At 43.4% G+C, this 27,464-nt stretch overlaps 1 protein-coding gene and 1 pseudogene across 1 annotated transcript in view; both read left to right on the top strand.

The window, feature by feature from the left end:
* Positions 1-3,290: 3,290 nt before the first annotated feature.
* Positions 3,291-3,645, top strand: LOC100601795 (annotated as a pseudogene).
* Positions 3,646-5,772: 2,127 nt separating this feature from the next.
* ACBD3 (acyl-CoA binding domain containing 3) overlaps positions 5,773-27,464 on the top strand; it is a 45,453-nt gene continuing 23,761 nt past the window's right edge. Inside the window, exon 1 of the mRNA XM_003275099.4 lies at positions 5,773-6,115. Within this exon, the coding sequence (XP_003275147.2) occupies positions 5,830-6,115 (286 nt within the window). The 5' untranslated portion in view covers positions 5,773-5,829. The remainder of the gene's footprint in view (positions 6,116-27,464) is intronic.

A 27,464-nucleotide genomic window follows, 5' to 3' on the forward strand; every position in this document is an offset into this window, starting at 1 on the left:
ATATGTGGAGAGAACAAATGGAAAGTCTAAATTTCAGAAAGCATTTCAGAAATGGTAAACACTTCATCTGGAAAATTATTGAATGGAACGGAGCTTAAGAAATTCACACAGCAAAGTTTGCAGATTGGAAAGTAACCTTTTTTTGGCTGGGCGCGGTGGCTCATGCCTGGAATCCCAGCACTTTGGGAGGCCAAGGCAGGCAGATCACCTGAGATCAAGGGTTCGAGACCAGCCTGGGCAACATGGTGAAATCCCATCTCTACCAAAAATACAAAAATTAGCTGGGCATGGTGGTGCATTCTTTTTTTTTTTTTTTGAGACGGAGTCTCGCTCTGTCACCCAGGCTGGAGTGCAGTGGCGTGATCTCGGCTCACTGCAAGCTCTGCCTCCTGGGTTCGCGCCATTCTCCTGCCTCAGCCTCCCAAGTAGCTGGGACTACAGGCACCCGCCACCGCACCCGGCTAATTTTTTGTGTTTTTAGTAGAGACGGGGTTTCACCGTGTTAGCCACAATGGTCTCAATCTCCTGACCCGATGATCCGCCCGCCTCGGCCTCCCAAAGTGCTGGGATTACAGGCATAAACCACCGCGCCCGGCTGGTGGTGCATTCTTGTAATCCCAGCTACTCAAGTGGCTGAGCCAGGAGAATTGCTTGAACCTGGGAGGCGGAGGTTGCAGTGAGCTGAGATCGCGCCACTGCACTCCGGCCTGGGCAACAGAGTGAGATTCCATCTCAAAAAAAGAGAAAAGTATCTTTTTTTTTTTTTTAAATGAAAGCAAGTTTATTAAGAAAGTAAAGGAATAAAAGAATGGGTACACCATAGGCAGAACACCCTTTTATAAAAGAACAGACATGGAGAAGATATTTGAAAGGTTTCAAAAATACACTGTTTTGATCAATCTGTGTGCCTCCTCACATATAAAAGACAGGGATACAGAAAAACAAGTAGTTGGCCAGGCACGGTGGCTCACACCTGTAATCCCAGCACTTGGGGAGGCCAAGGCAGGGACATCACGAGGTCAGGAGATTGAGACCATCCTGGCTAACAAGGTGAAACACCGTCTCTACTAAGAATACAAAAAAATTAGCCAGGTGTGGTGGCGGGCGCCTGTAGTCCCAGCTACTTGGAAGACTGAGGCAGGAGAATGGCATGAACCCAGGAGGCGGAGCTTGCAGTGAGCTGAGATCGCGCCACTGCACTCCAGCCTGGGCGACACAACAAGACTCCGTCTCAAAAAAAAAAAAAAAAAAAAGAAAAGAAAAACAGAAAGTTGCGCTGAACTGTTTATATAAGTTAGATTCTACTGTGACAAGTGCATTATAACAAAGATCTATTGAAAAGTCTTGGGGGAAGGAGGAATTACAAAACAGTAATGGATGTTTGTTATCTTATGGCAATGGTTATACAGGTATATGCCTGTGCCAAAACTCATCATATTGTAAACTTTAATATTTGCAGTTTATTATACAACAATTATACTCAATAAAGCATGGGAAAAACACGTTTCCTAGACTTGCTATTCAAAGTGTGGTCTGTAGACAGCAGCATCGGCATCACCAGAAAGCTTATGAGAAATGTATACTCTCAGGCCTCCTCTATACCTACTGAGTCAGAATCTGCAGTTTAATAAGACATTCAGGTAAGCCTGTCTGGAACTCATCTCCCACAGTAAACTGTTAAAGGGAAGTTATATTCTCTAATTTTTTAATTTTATTTTTTAGAAACAGGGTCTCATTCTGTTGCCCAGGCTGGAATGCAGTGACGCCATCACGGCTTACTGTAGCCTTGACCTCCCAGGCTCAAGTGATCCTTCCACCTCAGCCTCCCAACACATGCCACCATGCCCAGCTAATTTTTTATTTTTTGTAGAGACAGGGTCTTCCTATGCTGCCCAGGCTGTTCTCAAACTCCTGGGCTCAAACAATCCTCCTGCCTCAGCCTCCCAAGGTGCTGGATTACAGGCATGATGCACTGTGCCAACCCCTAATGTTTTGAGTCATTAAGGGCAACCACCTACACAATTGCCCTTGATGGTTCTATTAGCAAGAGGTTCAGATGTTTGGTCTGGAGGATGTTTGGGTTTTCCAAGCATATGCAATATGTTAAATTACAAAACAATAAAAAAGTCCATATAATTTTTTTAAATGTATGTCTTTTTTTGAGACAGAGTCTCTCTGCATCACCCAGGCTGGAGCACAGTGGTGCGATCTCGGCTCACTGCAACCTCCACCACTCAGGTTCAAGCAATTCTCCTACCTTAGCCTCCTGAGTAGCTGGGATTACAGGTGCCTACCACCATTCCCGGCTAATTTTTGTATAAAAAGTCCATGTAATTAATTAATTACCATATTTTACCTACCTTCCTAGGTATATTCTATAGGTTTTAATAATTATTGTATACTTTTTTTAAAATAACCTTCTTTTTCTGATTACAAAAGAAATGCTTATTGTGAAAACTTGGAAAACAGAATCCATCATTTCATGAAGAAGGGTTATATTTACCCTACTCATTATCATCCCAACAGTTATTGAATGTTAAAGGTAGAACACTGAGCTAAACACAGGGGAATATATATATATATATATATATATATATATATATATATATATATAACATTTTGAAGGTTGGGCACATAATATGCATATTTTTAAGCTAATGAAAGCTAAATATAAAGATCCAAGCTAAGTGGGAAGAACACAGACCTTAGAGTAGTAGAATTAGTTTTTAGTCCTCAACAACTAGAAGTGGGTTTACCATAAAGTTAATGAAGCTCAAGCTTCAGGGCCCCTTGCTTACACAGGCCCCTCCCAAGGCCCTTAGAGCGGCCTTAGCAGTATACGCTTCTGTAACAGTTTTGAGAGTGAGATATTTAAGACCTCTGTCTTCGTTTCTAACTTCCCTTCATCGTCCTCCTCTGGTTAGGAGGTATTGAAATGGCTATAGGCTTTGTGGGGGATTTGGCTAAGGGGACAATGAATAGGGATACATTTAATTTGGGGTTAGTGGCATGCATTTAAGTGGTTTGCAGTCACTTCTGCATGTTGTTAAATTATTGTTCACCATGAGTGTAGGAATGGCTTTCTGGAACATACCTACTGCCCATTATGTCAATTCAGCCAGCACCATGTCACAAAAGTGCAAGGCCAGAGGGCGAAGGAACCCTATGTTGCCTGACACAGGAAGCACTTGGGTAGTGGAGGAGCAACAAGGTTTGAAAGAGAAGAAAGAGCTAGTAAAATTCTTCCATTCTTTCTCCTCTTCTGGGAACGTTGTCTATAGGCACACAGAATGGTCCAGCGTTTGACATACTGTTGTAGGCTTTCCTACAATACAGCTTCTAATAAAACTACGCTGTCCTCAATCCCTGGTAATAGAATTGCTTACCTTTATACCAAGAAGGCTGGGAAAGCACCAAAATCTACTGCGGTGTGTACCCAAGCAGACTTCAAGGGGTTCGTGCTGTAAGACCCAAAGTTCTTATGAGATTGTCCAAAACACAAAAAACCATGTCAGCAGGGCCTATGGTGGTTCCACGTGTGCTATATGTGTTCGTGACAGGATCAAGCATGTTTTCCTAATCGAGGAAAAGAAAATCATTGTGAGAGTGTTGAAGGCACAAGCACAGGGTCAGAAAGCTAAATAAAAATGAAGCTTTTCTGAGTAATTAAAAGACTTAAAAATATGCTTCCAACCAACAGAAGTGGAAAATTATAAGGACAGGGATCAATTCTCTCAATGCCTAATCAAAATGAAGGTTCTCACTCACTGAGAATCTAAGTCATATCTGCAATTATAACTGCACCATACTTGTTACTTGTTTTCAGGTGAATCACGCAAAAGGGAATAGATTAGAATCCCTATGTTTATGGGACATAAACTTATAGTTGTACTACAGTGAGTCTGTCTGTATGTGAAGTTATATGTCTCATCCACTGTAATGGATCAGATGCTGTCTGAAGGTAGCATACAAATCTTGTCCTGAAAAAACTCTCGGCCGGGCGCGGTGGCTCACGCCTGTAATCCCAGCACTTTGGGAGGCCGAGGTGGGCAGATCATGAGGTCAGGAGATGGAGACCATCCTGACTAACACGGTGAAACCCTGTCTCTACTAAAAATACAAAAAAATTAGCCGGGCGTGGTGGCGGGCAGCTGTAGTCCCAGCTACTCAGGAGACTGAGGCAGGAGAATGGCGTGAACCCGGGAGGCGGAGCTTGCAGTGAGCCAAGATCGCGCCACTGCACTCCAGCCTGGGCGACAGAGACTCCGTCTCAAAAACAAACAAATAAACAAACAAAAAAAAACAAAAAAAACTCTCTAGGGCTTCAGTAAAAACCACACACAAAATTGTCACTGAAGCAGCCAAACGGCCATAAAATTTCATAGCACATCTATGAAACGAGAGAGGTTTCCCAAACTGAACAATAACCTTAAAAAAGTACGTAACAATATCAGTAATGAGTTGTGATGCTAAAATAAACTTATAAACAATTATTAAGAAACAAATTTAATCAGCCATGCTGGAGAAAAGACTGATCTTTTTCTTTTCTTTATAGAAAATTACCAAATAGGCTGGGCGCGGTGGCTCTCACCTGTAATCCCAGCACTTTGGGGAGGCTGAGGTGGGCAGATCACATGAGGTCAGGAGTTTGAGACCAGCCTGGCCAACATGGAGAAACCCTGACTCTACTAAATTTACAAAAATTAGCAGGGCATGGTGGCGGGCACCTATAATCCCAGCTACTCGGGAGGCTGAGGCAGGAGAGTTGCTTGAACCCGGGAGGCAGAAGTTGCAGTGAACCGAAATTGCACCACTACACTCCAGCCTGGGTGGCACAGCAAGACTATCTCCAAAACCAAAAAAGTTACAAAATAATTATTATAGGAAAAGGCAATCAAAAGTACGCGGCCAAAACAAAGGTGGGAAAAATGATCATAAATGGTGCTCCCAAAGTCTGGAAACACAGGTGAATATACCTAATGTCCGGGGCGACTTCAATGTTTTAGAAAAAAATAGGTTTCTGGGCTCTCGGATGCCCTGTATAAGAATATCAGGCAGTCAATGAAAATATTACGGTTATGTGTGTGATGTTTGTGGGTTTTGTTAACTTTTAAAATGTCATTTGCTATTTCTTTCTCTTTCTAAATATACATTCACTTTCCTACCCTTCTGCGTGTAACTTTTTGTACTCTTTCCTAATGAGGGTCCCCACAAATTGTATGAGCTGCGCTTCCTGCAAAACCAGGATCAGCCCCGTCTGCAACCTCAAAGTCACTGAATTTCTCTGCAGTCTCAGTTTCCCCTTTTAAAAAAATTGGGAATTTGCTCTGCATTTCCTTAGAGTTGCTGTGAAGGCCAAACGAGATGGTGGTGGGCAAAAGAGCTCTGCCAACCACGCAAGCCCCTGCAAACGTGAAGGGCTTCTGACCTGGAGGGTTGGGTGCTGGCCGACCTCGTAAATCCTCCCTGCTCCGACTCCCGCGCGGGGCTCCACTGACCCCGCCCCTGCTGGGCACTGACAGCCGCAGCACCGAACCGAGCGGTGGGGGTGGTAGCACCCGCCCACCTGGAACAACTGGGATCCGAAAGGATGGGGTCGGGGGGAGGGGAGCTCGGGACCAACGGGAGGCGGGGAGCCTGAAGGGTGGTCGCGGAGCCAGGGCAACTGACGGTTCCGGAGGGGGCGGGGCACCAGGCCTCAGCCCCTCTCCCGCAGCCCTCCAGCTTCCTCAGCAGCGGAAGTTCCGGTGTCGGTAAGCGGAGGTCAGAGGTCAGCAGGAAGTCGATACGTGGCCGCCGCCTGTCCCCACCGAGGAGGTGCAGCCGGAGATGGCGGCGGTGCTGAACGCAGAGCGACTCGAGGTGTCCGTCGACGGCCTCACGCTCAGCCCGGACCCGGAGGAGCGACCTGGCGCGGAGGGCGCCCCGCTGCTGCCGCCACCGCTGCCACCGCCCTCGCCACCCGGATCCGGTCGCGGCCCGGGCGCCTCAGGAGAGCAGCCCGAGTCCGGGGAGGCGGCGGCTGGGGGCGCGGCGGAGGAGGCGCGGCGGCTGGAGCAGCGCTGGGGTTTCGGCCTGGAGGAGTTGTACGGCCTGGCACTGCGCTTCTTCAAAGGTGAGCCGTGCCAGCCCCACCCCCGCCGCTTATGCCCGGCCCCGGGAGCCCGGCATGGGCTGTGGTCCCCAGGGTGACTGGACTAGACTTGCCCTCACCCACTCATACTGGGCTGTGGTGACTCAAGCGGGGTTCCTTCCTTGGGGGTACCCGAAGTTTGTCACTACCCGCTTGGCCACTAGGTCACACCCCTGACGGGCCTGCAACCTTGGTTTAGCAGTCATGTCCCGCCTCCCAGCGGTTACCGGGACATTTTACCTGATTTAGCTTCTGGGATTTCCAGGAGCCCCGGCGGAAGAATGAGCCCACTTTCTTCCAAAGGATCCCATTCTGGGATTGCCTTTTATTATTATTATTTTTTCAACTGACGCTTTTCTTTTCCTGTTTCCCATGGCTTGTCACATCAGGGCCTGCCGATTTTTACCCTTAGTGGAAGAAATCTGTCAAGAGGTTCCATACATAACCTTTCCAGCCATTGTTGGGAACCATAAACTGGAATAGGACTTGATCCCCTGGCAGATTGATGTGGCAGAGAGGAGGAAGTAAAGTGTTAAGCTCATCATCCCCTCCGGCTTGTCAAACTCTTGAGGAGAGATGTCCACTATGTTCTAGTAACTTCTAGGTGGTTAAAATTCTACATTGTAAGCAATGTGCAAGAGTGAATTCTCAGAGTCAGGCCTAAAAGTACCTTCTGTGCTTTTCGCATAATTAATTGTTAAATGTCTCTTGTCTTAGAGCAAGATTGTAGTGTGTGGATTTTTTTTTTTTTAATTGGGTGATTCACTTAGTCAAATGGTGGAGAGACCAATCACATGATTTTTGTCAGTGGGAAAAACTGATGAAAAGCCCGTTAGTTTGATTCTGAAAGATACTTAGTCTTGTAGGGCGAATGGACAGGGAGGGACATCAGCAAATGAAACTTTAAAAGTGGTTGCTAGGTTCCACGTACATTCCAGAACGGCATATTTATGACACTTTCCCCAGAGGGAGGGAGTACCTTTTAGAGTACATATTTTCCTAGCTGAAGTTGAGTAGTTCAGTGTAATGATACACACGGAAGTTGTTTTCTCTCAAAATAACTTTAATTGTGCAAACTAGTTAAAGTTTTATAAGTTTTCCAGAACATTTGATCATTTCACATTCAATGACATATTCGGGGTCACTGCACATTGAGTTGAGCCCTCTGTGTACTAACTAGCTTGGGGAATTGGTAATGGCTAATGGGTTTTGGATCATTTGACTTTTAGATCACCAGCTTGAATTTAGAGTTTGCTGTAGTGATGATATAGTACCACTTTATAAAAATCAGGTAGTTTTTGTACAAATTATATAGCTACATTCCATCTTACATTTTTATTCTTGGAACTTATTTTTCAGTAAAGTATATTGTAGCAGAGAGTAAGAGTAGAAATGAACTAATTCCTTTTTTTTTTTTTTTTTGTGCTGGAGTCCTGCTCTGTTGCAGGACTGAGGGACGCTGAGGCAGGAGAATCACTTGAACCCGGGAGGCGGAGGTTGCAGTGAGCCAAGATGGCACCACTGTACTCCAGCCTGGGCGACAAGAGCAAAACTCCGTCTAAAAAAAAAAAAAGAATCACTTCAATTTGGGAGGCAGAGGTTGCAGTGAGCCGAGATCATGCCACTGCACTCCATCCTGGGCGACAAAGTGGAATTCTGTCTCAAGAAAAAGAAAGATTAAAACACTATAATATGTAGTACACTTAGCAGTGTTTGGAGAGTCAGGAAGCTCTGGATTCTAGTTACCTTGTAAACTAGACAATTAACTTTTCCAGACTCAGTTTCATGTATAAAGGGAGCTGGATTTGATGAAATATGATGTCTCAGATTTAAGATTCAGTGGTCTAAACCTAACATTATTTTAACATGTGTCTTGAGTGGTAGGAATCCTTGGGAAGCTTATAACTTGGAGCCTAGGTGTTAGTCACCTTAGAGAATAAAGCTACACTGATAGGTGTGGTTCACTCACTTCCTAAATTAAGTTCTCAAAGCAATATCCAGGTACTAAAAAGGAGAAATAGCTGTGTAGCAATTAAAAGCTACCTTTCTGCATGTATCATTGGAGACTGTTAGTATATGAGACACTAACTGACAAAAGAAAGGGAAAGATGTAAAAGCAGTCAGAAGAATTATGGAATGTGGAGTGAGCCAAGTAATGCTGCCTTTGTTGTTGTTGTTGTTTTTTGAGACGGAGTCTCACCCTGTCACCCAGGCTGGAGTGCAGTGGCGCGATTTCGGGGCTCACTGCAAGCTCCGCCTCCCGGGTTCATGCCATTCTCCTGCCTCAGCCTCCCAAGTAGCTGGGACTACAGGTGCCCGCCACCACGCCCGGCTAATTTTTTGTATTTTTCGTAGAGACGGGGTTTCACCATGTTAGCCAGGATGGTCTCTATCTCCTGACCTCGTGATCCACGTGCGTCAGCCTCCCAAAGTGCTGGGATTACAGGTGTGAGCCACCGTTCCCGGCCTGTTTTTTATTTCTAGGCAGAGTTTGATTCTTGTTGCGCAGGCTAGAGTGCAATGGCACGATCCGGCTCACTGCAACCTCCGCCTCGAGGGTTCAAGTGATTCTCCTGCCTCAGCCTCCGGAGTAGCTGGGATTACAGGCATGTGCCACCACGCCCAGCTAATTTTGTATTTCTAGTAGAGACAGGGTTTCTCCACGCTGGTCTCGAACTGCCGACCTCAGGTGATCTGCCCGCCTTGGCCTCCCAAAGTGTTAGGATTATAGGCGTGAGCCACCGCGCCCGGCACCTTTGTTTTAATGTGTGGATTTTTCTAGTGGAACACTTGGTGTTTTGTCAGTCTTGCAAGGACTTTTAATCGCTCTTCTATGGTTTTGTACCAGTATCTCACGAGAATTAGAAATAACATTACATTTTCGGCCGGGTGCGGTAGCTTTTGCCTGTAATCTCAGCACTTTGGGAGGCCAAGGCGGGGGGATCACAAGGTCAGGAGATCGAGACCACCCTGGCTAACACGGTGAAATCTCATCTCTACTAAAAATACAAAAAATTAGCCAGGCGTGGTGGCGGGCGCCTATAGTCCCAGCTACTTGGGAGGCTGAGGCAGGAGAATCACTTGAACCATCGAGGTGGAGCTTGCAGTGAGCCGAGATTGCACCACTGCACTCTAGCCTGGGCAACAGAGCGAGACTCCGTCTCAAAAAATAAATAAATAAAGGAAAGAACATTACATTTTCTCTTCCACTGTGAAATAAATACAAATCTTGAAAGCATGGATATATTTTTCCATTGCAAATAGCTTGGATTGGAAATGACAAGCCCTATTTCTTATTCCATCCTTGTCAGGTGGTAATAGACCAGTGACTGAATCGATTATGTCAACTATTCTTAATTTTTTATGGCAGTAAAAGTAAAATAGATGAAGATATGGGTAAATGTAAGTTAGCATTTTACCATCTAAATTTCAGCCATTATTGCCTCCTCAGTATGGATAGTTTTGTATTAGGTTACAACTATAAATGAATAGTACATTATCTTTTGCTTAGAGTCCAAAAGAGGAGTTAAGGACCCAGTGACAACTGCAATACAGTGTGGAGGACTGAGGGAGCAGATGCCATTCCAGAGGGGGGGAAGGCTGAGAGCCATGAAAAGGCAAAGCATGTGTGTTTGCGCAGTGGAAAATAGAAAGCAGTTTGATGGAGAGAGCTGGGAAGGTAACTGAGTTCAAATCTTGGAAGGACTTACATGCCATTGTAATTTTTTTTTTTTCTGAGACGGAGTCTCGCTCTGTCACCCAGGCTAGAATGCAGTGGCGTGATCTCTGCTCCCTGCAACCTCTGCCTCCTGGGTTCATGCGATTCTCCTGCCTCAGCCTCCTGAGTAGCTAAGCTTACAGGTTGTGCCACCACGCCCAGCTAATTTTTCTATTATTAATAGAGATGGGGTTTCACCATGTTGACCAGTCTGGTCTTGAACTGACCCCAAATGATCTGCCCACCTCGGCCTTCCAAAGCGCTGGGATTACAGGCGTGAACCACCATGCCTGGCCATGTAAATATTAATAGTTCGGCCTTTTTGTCAGTAAATTAGAAGATGAGGAACCACTGGAGGTTTTTAAAGGGAGGAGCAAAGTTGCTCAGTTCTTTTTTTTTTTTTAAGACAGTCTGGTTTTGTTACGTAGGCTAGAGGGCAGTGGTGCGATCTTGGCTCACTGCAGCCTATGCCTCCGAGGCTCAAGCCATCCTCCCACCTCATCCTCCTGTGTGGCCGGGACCACAGGCACGAGCCACCATGCCCGGCTAATTTTTGTATTTTTTATAGAGACAGAGGTCTCGCTTTGTTGCCCAGCTGGTCTTGAGCTCCTGAGCTCAAGCGATTCACCCGCCTTGGCCTCTCAAAGTGCTGGGATTACAGGCATGAGCTACCACACCCGGCCAGAGTTGCCCAGTTCTATTTTAGCAATGTTAAGCTAGGTTTTCTTATCTCCATGGTTAAGGACCCACAGGAATCCAGTGGGTTCGTTTTATTATGGCCTTTATACTTCTTGGATGAAGTTGACCTGGGGAATTGTATTTTGGTTTTTAGAGTTATTTGGGGTGGACTTTTCCTTCTCTAATACTTTATTACTGTATTACATTAAGCTGGTAGATTGTTTACATTAATTTAAAATTTCAGAGTAATAATTGTCAGTAGTTACTGAGTAGATGTTTACTAAATCTCAGGTACTATGCCAAAAACTGTGTATATATTATTTTGTTTAATCCTCCAAGAGGCCTTCTGTAAGGGTATTAACCCCATTTCTGAGTTAAGGATCCTGCCTCAGGCCCCTCAGTTATTTGGAAGGTAAGTCTTGGACTCATTTTCTTTATGGAATAGTTAATTCTACTAGCATTGCTATTGATTATGCCCAATTATGTTACTGATAGCAGAGTATTATATGTTGGGAGAGAATTATATTAATGATAGCAATCAGATGGACAACTGAAATGGTTCCATTTCCTCTTGTCTTCTTTAAACATAGGCAACTACAAGAGCATTTGTGAATGGCTTCCTTAATGTTTTAAAATGCTGTACAGCTATACTTTATTCATTGGAAACATACATAATTAGTGTGCCTCCTGGACTTCAGTGGTCTATCCTCAGATAATTTCAAGTTTGTTACTATGGAACATCTATTAGAGTTCTTTTTCCCTTTTATTATCTTTACCTTTAGACATAAGTATGTAATACTGTAGGAGGATATATAGACCTAAGAGAGACAGATGTAAGACAGAAAAACAATTATAGCCACCAAGTTGATGTTAAATTTGAGCTGAACCAAAACTTTCTTTTGACTGGATTCAGGGATGTGTATGTGTTGTTGTTGTCGTTTTTCTTTTGTTTTTTTTTTTTTGTTGTTGTTGTTTTTTTTGAGGTGGAGTCTCACTCTGTCACCCAGGCTGGAGTGCAATGGCGCGATCTCAGCTCACTGCAACGTCCGCCTCCTGGGTTCAAGCAATTCTCCTGCCTCAGCCTCCCAAGTAGCTGGGATTACAGGCACATGCCACTACGCCTGGCTAATTTTTGTATTTTTAGTACAGACGGGGTTTCACCATGTTAGGCTGGTCTCGAGCTCCTGACCTCAGGTAATCCACCTGCCTTGGCCTCCCAAAGTGCTAGAATTACAGGCGTGAGCCACTGTGCCCAGTGTGTATATGTTTTTAATGTAAGTGATTTTAACATTTTCCTGAGGCTTCCCTTTATCACACATGCAGTACACTAAAGTACACAAATACTAAGTGTGTAGTTTGATGAGTTTTTACAAAGTGGACAGTGTAGCCAATGCCCAGGAGCAGATGTTTTATCAGTTAACTAATACAAGAGCTACTGTGAATCAGTATTTAGAAAGGTAAGCTCTGGAGTCAACACTCTTTAGGGTGTGTTTTCCTTGCTCTACCACTTAATTTTGTTAACGTTTTGTGCTTCCCTGTACTCAAAGGGTTGTTTTAGGAATTATAAGAAATTGTATATATAAACTCTTAGCAGAATGCCTGGCTATTGGTATTTTTGTGGCTGCTTATGTTGTTGAAAAGGAGGTACTTCTGAGAATTGATTATGGATGTTTTGAGTTAATGGAGGGGAAGTCTTAAAACTTCTACTAAGCAGTTAGTATATGCTAGGCAATTCCCAGAGTGTTTCCTACTCATTGATTTAGGAATACTGCATTGTATTACCCGTTTTTTTTTGGAGACAAAGTCTTGCTCTGTTGCCCAGGCTGGAGTGCAATGGCCCAGTCTTGGCTTACTGCAACCTCCGCCTCCTGGGTTCAGACGATTCTCTTGCCTCAGCCTCCCGAGTAGCTGGGACTACAGGCACGTGCCACCCCACCCAGCTAATCTTTGTATTTTTAGTAGAGACAGGGTTTCACTATGTTGGCTAGGCTGGTCTTGAAATCCTGACCTCGTGATCCACCCACCTCGGCCTCCCAAAGTGCTGGAATTACAGGTGAGAGCCACTGCACCCGGTTGGTTTTTCAGTTTTAATATTTGTTTTTTTTTTTTTTGAGATGGAGTTTCACTCTTGGTGCCCAGGCTAGAGTGCAATGGTGTGATCTTGGCTCACTGCAACCTCTGCCTCCTGCCTCAGCCTCCCAAGTAGTTGGGATTACAGGTGTGCACCACCACACTCAGCTAATTTTTGTATTTTTAGTAGAGACGGGGTTTCTCCATGTTGGGTCAGGCTGGTCCCAAACTCCCAACCTCAGGTGATCCGCCCACCCGGCCTCTCAAAGTACTGGGATTACAGGCATGAACCACCACGCCTGGCCCAGTTTTAATATTTCTAAAAGATGGATTTTAATCAAAGCGTATTCTCTGTGAGGCAACAGTGTGATATGGCCATGAAATAAAACAGATTTGATCTGAGGCTGCTTTGGTGGAAATATGGTACCTAGGATGAGGGAGAGAGAGATAGTCCTGCTCTCCTCTGTACCAAGGAGTGCACCTGAAACAAGCCCTGAATACTGCTTGTTTGAGGCATCATCCTTTAGGGTTAAAAACAAAATGGAGCTCATTCAGAAGAGAGCAACTTGTACCTAGTGGGAATTCAAATCCTTGCCATTATTATCATAATGGCTGCTGTTTAGTCAGTGTCTGCCCTATGCAGGCACTGTACCAAGATTTTGGTACACATTTCTAACCCTCACATGAACCCTAAGGAGCAGTATTTATTTTATTGATAACAAAACAGATTTCAAAAGATTAAATAACTTGTCCATGTTATATACTTAATAGCAGAGCTGGGAATTAAATTTAAATTTGAGGTATAAGATTGACTACGCTGGGAATATTTAGCCAAGAGAATAGAGAACTCAGGGCAAACACAATATGTATTTTGTGACTTTCTTGAGGTCTAATTAGTTAGATGTGTTTTAGTTAATGATGAGGACAGGAAATAAACCCTGTGGATGGAGTTGAGAGATAGCACCTCAGAATAAAGAGCTAAGAATCACAGCTATTCAAAGATGGATTAGACTGCTTTGGGACAGTGAGTTCTTATCACCAGGAAGTATTCAAGCATAGGTTAGCAATTGCTGGGTGGATATTGTAGAGAGGATTTGAGATTTAGTTTGCAATTCAATCACCTATCTTTAACACCCCTTCCACGCCGTAGATTTTATGGCCTTCTTTCATTAAATGAAGGCTAGAAGGGACATTGAAATAATTTGGTACTTTCCTTTGCCTCCAGAGAGAAGAGAAAAAATATGATTTCTCCTATAAAATAGCAATTGAGGTGTGAGCCTAATAGTCTTTTTTTTTTTTTTTTTGAGACGGAGTCTCACTCTGTCGCCCAGGATGGAGTGCAGTGGCGCAGTCTGGGCTCACTGCAAGCTCTGCCTTCCGGGTTCACACCATTTTCCTGCCTCAGCCTCCCGAGTAGCTGGGACTACAGGCGCCCGCCACCATGCCCCGCTAATTTTTTTTTTTTTTTTTGTATTTTTAGTAGAGACGGGGTTTTACCATGTTAGCCAGGATGATCTCAATCTCCTGATCTGATGATCCGCCCGCCTCGGCCTCCCAAAATGCTGGGATTACAGGCGTGAGCCACCGCGCCCGGCCCCTAATAGTCATTTGTATACTTAATTTCAGGTGAGAGGGACTTAATTGTAATCTTTCAGAGCTTTGGACTTGGTATCAAATTATGCTGTCCTATTTGAACTGTAAAGCTAAATGCTTGTAAGTTTAGTAAGAACATAATGTAGATCCCATTATCTGTTTTTAATTGCCTGAAAAATGTGTTTTGTATATCATGTTAGTTTCCTATTGCTCTTGTAACAAATTACCACAAATTTATTGGCTTGGGCTGGGTGTAGTGGCTCACATCTGTAATCCCAGCACTTTGGGAGGTTGAGGCAGGTGGATCACTGAGCTCAGGAGTTCCAGACCAGCCTGGGCAATATGGGGAAACTCCATCTCTGCAAAAAAACCCACAAAAATTAGCCGGGCTTGGTGGCTTATACCTTTAGCCCCAGCTACTCAGGAGGCTGAGGTGGGAGAATCACATGAACCTGGGAGGCAGAGGTTGCAGTGAGTGAGATCGTGCCACTGCACTCCAGCCTGGGCTACAGAGCAAGATGCCGTCTAAAAAAAAAAAATAGTGGCTTAAAACAACTCATACTAAAAATCCATCTGCACTTAAGATTTTCCTGCAAGCCCTAACGTGTACTGGACAACCTGTTCAGACTCTCATGGTTGGGAATATCCTCTGATGATCTGACTCCCCTAGTCTATGGATTAAATTGATAGAAGATCTGATTTGTATAGTAAACTCCTCTGTTCATACTGGTATTGACTGTTCCTGATTCAAGATGACAGCTACAATGGTACTGTCAAAAACAGCTGCATGGGGCTGGGCACGGTGGCTCACGCCTGTAATCCCAGCACTCTGGGAGGCCGAAGCGGGCGGATCTACGAGTTCAGGAGATGGACATCCTGGCTAACATGGTGAAACCCCGTCTCTACTAAAAAAAAAAAAAAAATGCCAGGAGTGGTGGTGGCCACCTGTAGTCCCAGCTACTCGGAAGGCTGAGGCAGGAGAATGGCATGAACCTGGGAGGCTTGCAGTGAGCCGAGAGCACACCACTGCACTCCAGCATCAACCGGGACCACTTGAACCGGTCCCGATTCAAGCAACAAAGCAAGACTCCATCTCAAAAAAAAAAAAAAAAACAGTTACATGGGAGTTTGCTCCTCTGCCGCATTGTGCAGTGACTGGTTTCACCCAGTACTTTGATGTGAGAATAAGCACTTTCCTCATATCAGGAATATTGTGGGTGTTTCCCGTTACTCACGGCTGAATGTAATCTTCGGTACATTACCAATTATGTTTGATTGTATGTGATTAAAAATAATGTGCACACTTTTTCCTCAAAGTTGATGGACATGTTTCTTCAAAAGCAGTTAAAAGCAATTTCTAAAATTTATCTACTAACAAATATTGTTTTTTTAATTTACTGAAAAGAAAAAATATCTCATTGACAGTCATGAATCAGATAAACTTTATAATTAGCTTTACAATTTTGCTGATTATTTGACATTGTGAGTCAGTATTCACAAAACTTAAGGCATTTTTTCTTCATGTATATTTTACTTTTCATATTCATATAGTCACAGTTTTTATGATAGTAATTTCTCATTCACTCATAATACCAAAAGTTAAATCATGCTTTTCTGAGTGTCCTCTTGCCAAAGACCACCAGGGTCACAACTATTGTTAAAGAAGGTGTAAAAAATTGTAGTAATAAATATGACCACGAGCAAAGCAAACAAAAAACCACACACACACTCTTACCGTTCTGTAGGTTAGAGATAGGTCCTGTTGGGGTAAAATCAAGGTGTCAGTAGGGCTTTGTTTCTTCTGGAGAGCACCTGCAAGCTTTTTTTTTTTTTTTCCCCAGAGACGGAGTCTCACTCTGTAGCCCAGGCTGGAGTGCAGTGGTGCAACCTCCACCTCCCGGTCCTGGTTCAAGCAGTTCTCCAGCCTCAGCTCCCTGAATAGCTGGGAATACAGGCACGTGCACCATGCCCAGCTAATTGTTGTATTTTTAGTAGAGACAGGGTTTCACCATGTTGGCCAGGCTGGTCTTGAACTCCTGACCTCATGATCTGCCCGCCTCGGCCTCCCAAAGTGCTGTGATTACAGGCGTGAGCCACCGCGCCCGGCCGCAAGCTTTTGTTTATGCTCCTTCCTTCATCTTCAGAGCCACCATAGCTTCTTCAAATCTCTGACTCTTCTTTCTCCCCTTCCATTTATAAGGACCCTTATGATTACATTGGGCCCACGAGTAGTTCAGAAAAAGGCCAACTGGAACCTTAATTCTGCCTTTGCAAGCAACCTAACATATTCACAGGTTCCAGAAGTTAAACATCTTTGAGGAGCCATTATTCTGCCCACCACTTGTGTCGTAGTAGCTTATGAACTGATTACTGAAATTGAGCATGAGTTTATTCATTTTATCTTTTCATTAAAAATGGAAACCAGAGCAATTGAAAAGGTGAAATTGTACTACGACATTTATAATGAAAAATAATCAACCTGTTTTCTGGTGTTTTTCCCATTTCCTAGGCCCTCTTCCCAGAAGCAGCGGCTTTCCATTATTTTAACTGTTTCTTCTGGTATTTGCTTCCATTTTCCTACTGCTGCTTTAATTTAAAAAAAAAAAAAAAAAAACTTCTAATGTATGTCTATATCTCTTTCTCCTTTCCTCCTCTCAGACTCCTAATTTTGTTTTGTGGTGAAATTGTTGTCTGCTGTTTGTTTTTATGTTATTCATTGTTGAAACAGATTATACACTTTGATTACATTTTTGTTCTTATGCAAACCTTTTTTTAAGACATCTATCTTAAATGTCCTTAAATTCTTGAACCAGTCTTAGTGTTTGTGGTAAGACTTAGTTAAGTTGGCTGTCCAACTGTCATCCTGGAAATTACCTTCACCTTTTCCTATTGTGTTAGATTCTGTTTTCTCTGAATCACTTATTTTCCTTTGTTGTTGTTTTTATTTGTTCCATTACTTTGGAAATTCACACCCCTTAATATCTTCCTGTAAAAAGAGTGCATGAGACCACGCCTTTCCAAAAATGTGTTTGTTTTACTGTCACTTTTGATTTATTTGATTGGGCATAAAAGTCTAGATTGGAAATAATTTCCCTCCGGAATTTTGAAGACATTATTCCATTCATTGTTTTCTTTTTTCTTTTTCTTTTCTTTTTTTTTTTTTTTTTTGAGATGGAGTCTCACTCTTTTGTCAGGCTGGAGTGCAGCGGCAATCTCGGCTCACTGCAACCTCCATCTCCCGGGTTCAAGCGATTCTCCTGTCTCAGCCTCCTGAGTAGCTGGGATTACAGGTGCATGCCACCATGCCCGGCTAACTTTTTTTTATTTTTAGTAGAGACGGGGTTTCACCATGTTGGTCAGGCTGGTCTCGAACTCCTGACCTCAGGTGATCCACCTGCCTTGGCCTCCCAAAGTGCTGGGATTACAGGCCTGAGCCACTGTGCCCAGCTTCCCATTCATTGTTTTCTAGCATTCAGTATTCTTTGTTTGTTTGTTTGTTTGTTTGTTTGTTTTTGAGATGGAGTCTGGCTCTGTCACCCAGGCTGGAGTGCAGTGGGGTGATCTCAGCTCACTGCAACGTCCGCCTCCCAGTTCAAGCAATTCTCTGCCTCAGCCTCCCGAGTAGCTGGGATTACAGGCACCCACCACCCCACACCCAGTTAATTTTTGTATTTTTAGTAGAGATGAGGTTTCACCATCTTGGCCAGGCTAGTCTTGAACAGGATCCTGACATCGTGATCCACCTGCCTTGGCCTCCCAAAGTGCTGGGATTACAGGCGTGAACCACCGCACTCAGCAGTATTCATATTCTTAAAAAGTCTATAGTCATTCTGATTCTTTATCTTGTGTATGTGACCAGTTTTTCTTTTTAGACGTATGTAGGATCTCCTGTTTAATCTCCATGTTAAAAAGTTAGAGAATTATTGTCTCCTTGTTTGTTTTCAGTGATTTTGCTGAATACTTGATAGTCTTTTCAGTTTGGAAACGTGGGCCCTTCATTTCAGGGAAATTTTCTTGTTTTCTTGTTTTCTTTCTTTCTCTCTCTCTTTCTTTCGACAGAGTTTTGCTCTCGTTGCCCACTCTGGAGTGCAATGGTGTGATCTCGGCTCACCGCAGCCTCCACCTTCTGGGTTCAAGCAATTCTCCTGCCTCAGCCTCCCAAGTAGCTAGGATTACAGGCATGTGCCACCAGGCCTGGCTAATTTTGTATTTTTAGTAGAGATGGGGTGTCTCCATGTTAATCAGGCTGGTCTCGAACTCCCGACCTCAGGTGATCTGCCTGCCTCGGCCTCCCAAAGTGCTGGGATTGCTGGCATGAGCCACTGCTCCCGGCCATATTTCTTTGGTAATTTTCTCTGTTTTCACTCTTTGGTACTGTTAATAGGTAATCGATCTTTTGGATTAAACTTCTAATTCTCTTACCTTTTCTTCCCCATTCTTCATGTTTATATTTTTGCTCTGTTTTCTAGGAAATATCCTCAGCTCCATCTTCTAGATTTTTTAATTTTTTTTTTTTTTTTTACATTTTTAATTTCCAAGAGTTCTTTTTTCTCTGAATTGTCTTTTTTGTTTTTTTTAAGTATCTGGCTTTGCTTCATGGATGCATTAGCTTCTGTTTCTGAGGATATTGACTATAAATTTTGAATGTTATTTCACTGTTAAAATTTATTTTAGTTTTTTTGTTTCCATGGTGGAAGCTTTCCTCAAATGTCTGGTGATCCTTCAGTATTTCATGTTAAAGGATAAAGTACAGAACACCTAATTGTAACATTAAAGTAGAAACCTTTTTTCTAAGGTGATGAGACGGAAGAACCATCAAATATCAGCATCTTTCAAATCAGTGTCTGTGGGTTTCTAAGGTGATGAGACGGAAGAACCTTCACATATCAGCATCTTTCAAATCAGTGTCTGTAGGTCTTTATTTGGGGCCAGTTTTTCAAGAAGATACTCCTATCTCCTGCATGGGATATATGAACCTGGTTGCCAACATTCAGGAACTAGGCAGGAGAAGGGGGGATGAGTGGGAGGTACTTACCATTTACTGGGGAAACATTTCATTTATATGTCTAATAGTATACTGTAAGCCAAGTATCCTAACATCTGGAGCATCCCTGATTCACTTTCTGTAGTAAATATCCAGCCCTCTACTGGGTAGGGGCAGGGTAGCCATCTGCCTGCTTGGGGTTGCCAAACACAATAGGAGGGAGGGTGGCTCCTTACATCTTATATAGACTTTAAACCAGATTCTTGTTTTCATCTACACTTCAGCTTTTAAAGAACCTGATGCCTTCAATTTGTGAACCTTTCCAGGGTTCTCTTTTTTTTTTCCCAAGACAGAGTTTCGCTCTTGTTGCCCAGGCTGGAGTACAGTGGCACGATCTTGGCTCACTGCAACATCTGCCTCCCGGGTTCAGGGGATTGTTCTGCCTCAGCCTCCCAAGTAGTTAGGATTATAGGCGTGCACCACCACTCCCAGCTAATTTTTGTGTTTTTAGTAGAGACTGAGTTTCACCATGTTGGTCAGGCTGGTCTCAAACTCCTGACCTCAGGTGGTCCACTCGCCCTGGCCTCCCAAAGTGCTGGGATTACAGGTGTGAGCCACCACACGTGGCCCTTTCCAGGGTTCTCTGAATTGGCTTCCTTATTCCTTTTAGTGGGATTTTATTAAGGATCAGAGATAATTGTGTGTGTTCAATCTATCATGTTTAACTGGAGGTTTATCTGCATGTTTTCTTTTCCAAGCAGAATTTATGTTTGGTTTTGTTTGCCATAGAAAGCAGAATTCCAAAATTGATTGAATTAAATAACTTTGTAATATTGATAATTAATGAGTGCAAGAGCCGAGGATGATGCCTGTGTTCCCTTCTGGGAGGACTGAAATAGAACTTTCCTTTAGGAATAGGGCCCTGGTTAAAGATTTTTGAGTTTCTACAAGGCTTTTTGTGTCTGTGCAGTTAGTGGTACTTATTACTTTCCTGCTAACTACATTTAACGTTTATAATACCAGAAATAATTTAGAAGAAAATTATTCTTGGCTGCGTGTGGTGGCTCATGCTGTAATCCCAGCACTTCGGGACTCTAAGGCAGGCGGATCACCTGATGTCAGGAGTTTGAGACTAGCCTGGTCAACATGGTGAAACCCCATCTGTACTAAAAATAAAAAAATTAGGTGTGGTAGTGCACTTCTGTAATCCCAGCTACTGGGGAGGCTGAGGCAGGAGAATCACTTGAACCTGGGAGGCGTAAGTTGCAGTGAGTCGAGATCGTCCCACTGCACTCCAGCCTGGACGACAGAGTGAGACTCTGTCTCAAAAAAAAAAAAAGAAAAAAAAGAAGAAAATTATTCTCATCTGATTTAAAAGACTAAATTCTTGTGATGTGTCAACCAGAGCCACCTGAAGAGTAAGAGAGAAGTAACCTTTTGTGTAATACTAATAGTCTGCATAACAAAATAGATTGTGAAGGATTTTTATTTTTCTGTGTTTTTTTTTTTTTGAAGCTTAGAACTTCAGTACTGTGTGAACTGTGCCATACCAAAAGTGGTTGGGATTAGCACAGCCTCCTGGGTTTTGTATATTCCTTGGGAGAATAATCTCTTAACCTCATCCCAAAGGCTGAAAACACATTGCTTTGACTTTAAAAATGTGTGTTAAAAAAGATAATGTGTATGTGTGTTTGATTACAAAGTACATTTGCTTACTGAAAATTTGGGGAAATAAAAAATGAATAAATAAAATTAATTTGTAATACAGTCTTTCAAAAATAATTATTAGTATTAACATTTGACTTTTGTTTCATTTTGAGACAGGGTCTCACTCTGTCACTCAGGCTGGAGTGCAGTGGCACCATCATGGCTCACCACAGCCTCAACGCCCAAGATCAAGGGATCCTCTCGTCTTGGCCACCCTAGTAGCTGGGACTGTGGTACACGCCACCATGCCCAGCTAATTTTTGGTTTTTTGTATGTGTGTGGAGACAGGATTTCACCATGTTTCGCAGGCTGGTCTCAAACTCGTGGGCTCAAGCAATCCACCTGCCCTAGCTTTCCAAAGTGCCAGGATTATAGGCCTGAGCCACCAGGCCCAGCTGGGTTGGTTGGTTGGTTTGTTGTTTAGACAGGGTCTTCATCTGTCACCCAGGTTGGAGTTCAGTGGTGCTTTCACGGTTTATTGGAGCCTCAACCTTCAGGCTCAAGCAATCCTGAGCCTCCAGAGAAGCCTGGACTTCAGGCGCATGCCACCACACCCAGCTGTTTTTTAGTTTTTTGTAGAGGTGGGATCTTGCAGTGTTGCCCAGGGTGGTCTCAAACTCCTGAACTCAAGTGATCCTCCCCCTTCAGCCTCCCAAAGTGTTGGGATTATAGGTGTGAGCCACTGCACCTGGCTGTTTGTTTTCTTGATTTTTTTTTTTTTGAGACAAATTTGGCTCTCATCTAGAAAAATTATTAATTTGGAGATTCAGTAGTAAGATTTACAGAAAGGATTATAGAGCAATTATTTTTATTTTCTTCAGAGTCAGAATCTCAGTGGATTGCCCAGGCTAGATTCTAACTTGTGGATTCAAATGATCCTCCTGACTCAGCCTCCCAAATAGGTGGGAATACAGGTGCATGCCACTGCAGCTGGCAATAGAGCAATTGTTAAAACTAGTAAGTGCATAAAAGAGTAAATGGGAATGCCAGGACAGTTCACAAGCATGGATATACTGTTTTGTTCATTCTCATAGTAGTTGACCCACAAAGTCAATTTCTTTTGTGAGATTTGCTGGGCGTGTTTTTTGATGAGGGCCTGTGAACAAAAACGTAGGCTTAAGCACTGAAGTTCACAGAGGTCAGTGAATCTGTTTGCCTGACCAGGACTAACACTGAAAATGTATTCTTCTTTTTTCTTTTTGTTTTTTTTTTGAGATGGAGTTTTGCTCTTGTTGCCCAGGCTGCAGTACAGTGGCACGATCTCGGCTCAATGCAACCTCTGCCTCCCAGGTTCAAGCAACTCTCCTGCTTTAGTGTCCCAAGTAGCTGGGATTATAGGTGTGCGCCACCATGCCTGGCTAATTTTTGTATTTTCATTAGAGACAGGGTTTCACCATGTTAGTCAGGCTGATCTCAAACTCCTGACCTCAGGTGATCCACCCGCCCCAGCCTCCCAAAGTGCCAGGATTACAGGCGTGAACCACCGTGTCTGGCCACGTATTCTTCTTTTTAAAAATACATTTATTGGCCAGGCACGGTGGCTCACGTCTGTAATCCCAGCATTTTAGGAAGCTGAGGCGGGCAGATCACCTGAGGTCAGGAGTTCAGGACCAGCCTGGCCAACCAAATATGGTGAAACCCTGTCTCTACGAAAAATACAAAAATTAGCCGGGCATGGTGGCACACACCTGTAGTCTCAGCTACTCAGGAGGCTGAAGCACGAGAATCGCTTGAGCCTGGGAGGCAGAAGTTGCAGTGAGCCAAGATCAAGCCACTGTGCGCCATCATGGGTGACAGAGCAAGACTCCATCTCAAAATAAATAAATAAAAATACTTTTTTAATTTGCACTATATTTTTAATTCTGTCAGGTGTAAAAAGGGCAGATGTTAAAATAACATCCAAAAGTACTGAAACTCAACCAGGCGCGGTGGCTCACACCTGTAATCCCAGCATTTTGGGAGGCCAAGGCGAGCAGATCACCTGAGGTCAGGAGTTCGAGACCAGCCTGGCCAACATGGTGAAACCTCGTCTCTACTAAAAAATACAAAAATTAGCCAGGCGTGGTGGTTCATGCCTGTAATTCCAGCTACTTGGGAGGCTGAGGCAGGAGAATCGCTTGAACCCGGGAGATGGAGGTTGCAGTGAGCCGAGATTGTGCCACCACACTCCAGCCTGGGTGACAGAGTGAGACTCTGTCTCAAAAAAAAAAAAATTGTTTACTTACCATCCCTCAAAGCCCCTGCACCTAGTTCACATTATCAAATGCTTGAAATAAAGAAGCAAGTTGTCCAGGCATGGTGGCTCATGTCTATAATCCCAGCACTTTGGAAGGCTAGGGTGATTGATTACTGAGGCCAGGGGCTCGAGACCAACCTGGGCAACATGGCAAAACCCTCTCTTTACAAAAACACAAAAATTAACTGGGCATAGTGGCACTCACCAGTAGTTCCAGCTACTCAGGAGGCTGAGATGGGAGAATCCCTTGAGCCTAGGAGTTCAAGGCTACAGTGAGCTGTGATTGTGCCACTGCCCTCCAGCCTGGGTGACAGAGTGAGAACCTGTCTCAAAAAGAAGCAAACTTATCATCTGGTAGGAAGTGAACCCTCCCTCCATTAGTAGAAAACCCAGGCCAGGCGCGATGGCTCACGCTTGTAATCCCAGCACTTTGGGAGGCCGAGGCGGGCGGATCACGAGGTCAGGAGATCGAGACCACGGTGAAACCCCGTCTCTACTAAAAATACAAAAAATTAGCTGGGCCTGGTGGCGGGCGCCTGTAGTCCCAGCTACTCGGAGAGGCTGAGGCAGGAGAATGGTGTGAACCCGGGAGGCGGAGCTTGCAATGAGCCGAAATTGTGCCACTGCACTCCAGCCTGGGTGACAGAGCGAGACTCCGTCTCAAAAAAAAGAAAACCCAAATAGCAGTCTTTTACAGATAACTTTATAGCAATAGTCAGAGATTTCAGAACATTTTTTTCATATCCACTTGCCCCATCTATTAGTTCAAATCACCTTCCTGCAGCAAAAAAATAATTTTGTGTGTGTGTATGTTCAAAATTGCTATTTTGCATGACTAATCAGAAAAGTGGTCTTCAGTTGAATAGTTTCCATGTGATTTTATCTTTACTGACATTTATTTAGATAAAACCACTTAATTGAATTTATTCTTAAAAAAAAAAAAGAAGGGAAAAATGCACTCTTAGGCCCACCACATCTTTTTTTCTTGAATCATTGGCAGCATATGTTCTTTCATAGGCTCAAGATAAAATGACATAGGTTAATGTCTTTGTTTTTTTTGAATTGGAATCTCGCTGTGTTACTTAGGCTGGAGTGCAGTGGCATGATTTCGGCTCACTGCAATCTCCGTCTCATTCAAGCGATTCTCCTGCCTCAACCTCCTGAATAGCTGGGATTACAGATGTGCTGCACCACCACACCCAGCTAGTTTTTGTATTTTTAATAGAGAGAGGGTTTTGCCATGTTGGCCAGACTGATCTCGAACTCCTGACCTCAGGTGATCTATCTGCCTTGGCCTTCCAAAGTGCTAGGATTACAGGTGTGAGCCACTGTGCTCGGCTGCTTAATGCCCTTTTTTTTTTGTTTTAAAAAACAAAAACTCGGCTCACGCCTGTAATCCCAGCACTTTGGGAGGCCAAGGCGGGCCGATCACGAGGTCAGGAGTTCGAGACCATCCTGGCTAACACAGTGAAACCCTGTCTCTACTAAAAATACCAAAAAAATAAAAAATAAAATAAAAATTAGCCAGGCAGGCTGGGCGCGGTGGCTCAAGCCTGTAATCTCAGCACTTTGAGAGGCCGAGGCAGGCAGATCACGAGGTCAGGAAATCGAGACCATCCTGGCTAACACAGTGAAACCCCATCTCTACTAAAAATACAAAAAAACTTAGCCAGGCTCGGTGGCGGGCACCTGTAGTCCCAGCTACTCGGGAGGCTGAGGCAGGAGAATGGTGTGAACCTGGGAGGCGGAGCTTGCAGTGAGCCGAGATTGTGCCACGGCCCTCCAGCCTGGGTGACAGAGCGAGACTGTCTCAAGAAAAAAAAAAAAAAAAAAAAAAACTCTAAATCACAAGGCTAAGATCAGAAGCTGGAGCTATTTTTCAAATTATCACCATTTGTTAAAAGCGAGAAGGGGGTGGGCACAGTGGCTCACGCCTGTAATCCCAGTACTTTGGGAGGCTGAGATGGGTGGATCACCTGAGGTCAGAAGTTGGAGACCAGCCTGGCCAACATGGTAAAACCCCATCTCTGCTAAAAATATAAAAACTAGCTGGGTGTGGTGGCGCACACCTGTAGTCCTAGCTACTCGGGAGGCTGAGGCAGGAGAATCACTTGAACCCAGGAGACGGAAGCTGCAGTGAGTCGAGATTGTGCCACTCACTGCACTCCAGCCTGGGCAACAGAGTGAGACTCTGTCTCAAAAAAAAAAAGGGAGAAGGAAGTTGTTCTGGGCTGTGTTTCTCTAATAATTACCTGTGACATAGTAGTGTAAGAAAACTTTTGGTGATTAATATCCTTATCAAGTATTTGATGATTAATGTCATCAAGTATTATGTGTTGTATGTGCTATATATACTTTTATACAGCTGGCAGCACAGTAGGTTTGTTTACACCAGCATCACCATAAATACTTGAGTTATATGTTGCATCATGTTATGGTGGCTACCACACCACTAGGCCATAGGAAAATTTCAGCTCCATTATAATAATCTTATGGGACTACAGTCATAGAAACAATCTGTCCCTTACTGAAATGCCATTATGCAGAGCGTGACTGTACCACATTGTTTCGACTTTCCCTTATTGATAACCTTTTAAGTTATTTCCAGTAACAAGAAAACAGTGCTGCAATGAATGTCCATGTATCTGCCTCCTTCTGTATATTTGGGAGTGCTTGTCAAGCATATGTAATGAGAACTGGAATGACTGGATCATAGGGCATACACATTTATAATTTTGAAATACAGGAGTCTCTCCTTGTCCACGGTTTTGCTTTCCCTAGTTTCAGATAACCGGGGTTAATCAAGGTCTGAAAATAGGTGAGTAGAGTACAGTCAGATATTTTGAGAGAGAGAGAGATCCCACATTCACATAACTTACTGTTGTATATTATATAATTGTTATATTTTATTATTGTTAATCTCTTATTGTATCTAATTTATAAATTACAGGTATGTACATTTAGGAAAAACATAATATATATAGGGTTCAATATTATCTGCAGTTTTAAGCATCCACTGGGGGATAAGATAGGGACTATTGTGTATTGCCAAATTGCCCTTCAAGGTAACTATAACAGTTTATACTTTCAGCATTCATATATGAGAATGGGTACCTGTTTGTAGGATCTTAATAACTTTAGATGTTATCTAACTTTTTTGTTTATCTGGGGAGGTGGGGGTCTTGGTATCTAATGCTTTTAATTTATATTTCTTGACTAGTGGGGTTGAATATCTTTTTGGATGTGTATTGGCAGCTTCTATATTTTTTCTTCTCTGAGTTTCCTCCTGTTCTCTAACCTATATTCTTCTCACTAATTAGTGATTTTATTTCACCACTATATACATGAATGAGACATATAGGTAGTATATACTACTTTCAAGCGCCCTCCCCGTTTTCTTTAAATTTGGTAGTCTGTTGTCATTGGAATCAACCAGTAGTTAATGCTACCATTTATCAAAGAAGCAGAACTATTCTCTGAGTATTTCCCATTTTACCAGAACCCAATTTCATACGGCTTTTAAATGTTGGTAGCAGTTAGTCTTTATAGGTCAAACTGGTTGCACTCTTAATTGCCTATATGGAAACCTACCAGAGCCAATCTGGTGAAGGAAAGAAAAGCATTAATAGTTATTAATAATAATAATCCTATTACCTCTGAAGTAGCAACCTCTGAAGTGTAACTCTCTCTTTATTGATGAATAAACTGAGAGGTTGAACAGTCACATAGCTAGGAAGTGTCTCAGCTGAGATTTAAACCCAGGCCATCCAATTCCAAAGCCTTTTCCACCACATCATACTGCCTCAGTGGGATGGATACATTTTTGAATACAGCCTTTCAAAGTGTATGTAATCTCTTATGCATGATCATGTTAAAAGGGACTAATATAAAATTATTTTAAGTTTTTCTTTTCTCTTTTGGCTAAAAATTATTTTTAAAAGCTATTTTAAAAACCGATTATTAGGCTGGGCATGGTGGCTCACACCTGTAATCCCAGCACTTTGGGATGCTGAGGCAGGAGGATTGCTTGAGCCCAGGGTTCACGACCAGTCTGGGCAACACTGTAAGACATCGTCTCTGCAAAAAGTAAAAAATTAACGAGATGTGGTGGCACGTGCCTGTAGTCCCAGCTTCTCGGGAGGCTGAGGCAGAAGGATTGCTTAAGCCTGGGAGGTCAAGGCTGCAGCCTGACTGCAGCTTGACAGATGGGTTTTTCTGTAGTAGCTTTAGCATAAATATTGATAGTTGGCTTATTTTTACAGCCTAATTCAGAGTAGGCATGCTGGTTCACACTTTTAATGCCAGCACTTTGGGAGGCGGGAGAATCACTTGAGCTCAGGAGTCC

The sequence above is a fragment of the Nomascus leucogenys genome, chromosome 5 (assembly GCF_006542625.1).
Source record: "Nomascus leucogenys isolate Asia chromosome 5, Asia_NLE_v1, whole genome shotgun sequence".
Classification (NCBI taxonomy): Eukaryota; Metazoa; Chordata; class Mammalia; order Primates; family Hylobatidae; genus Nomascus; species Nomascus leucogenys.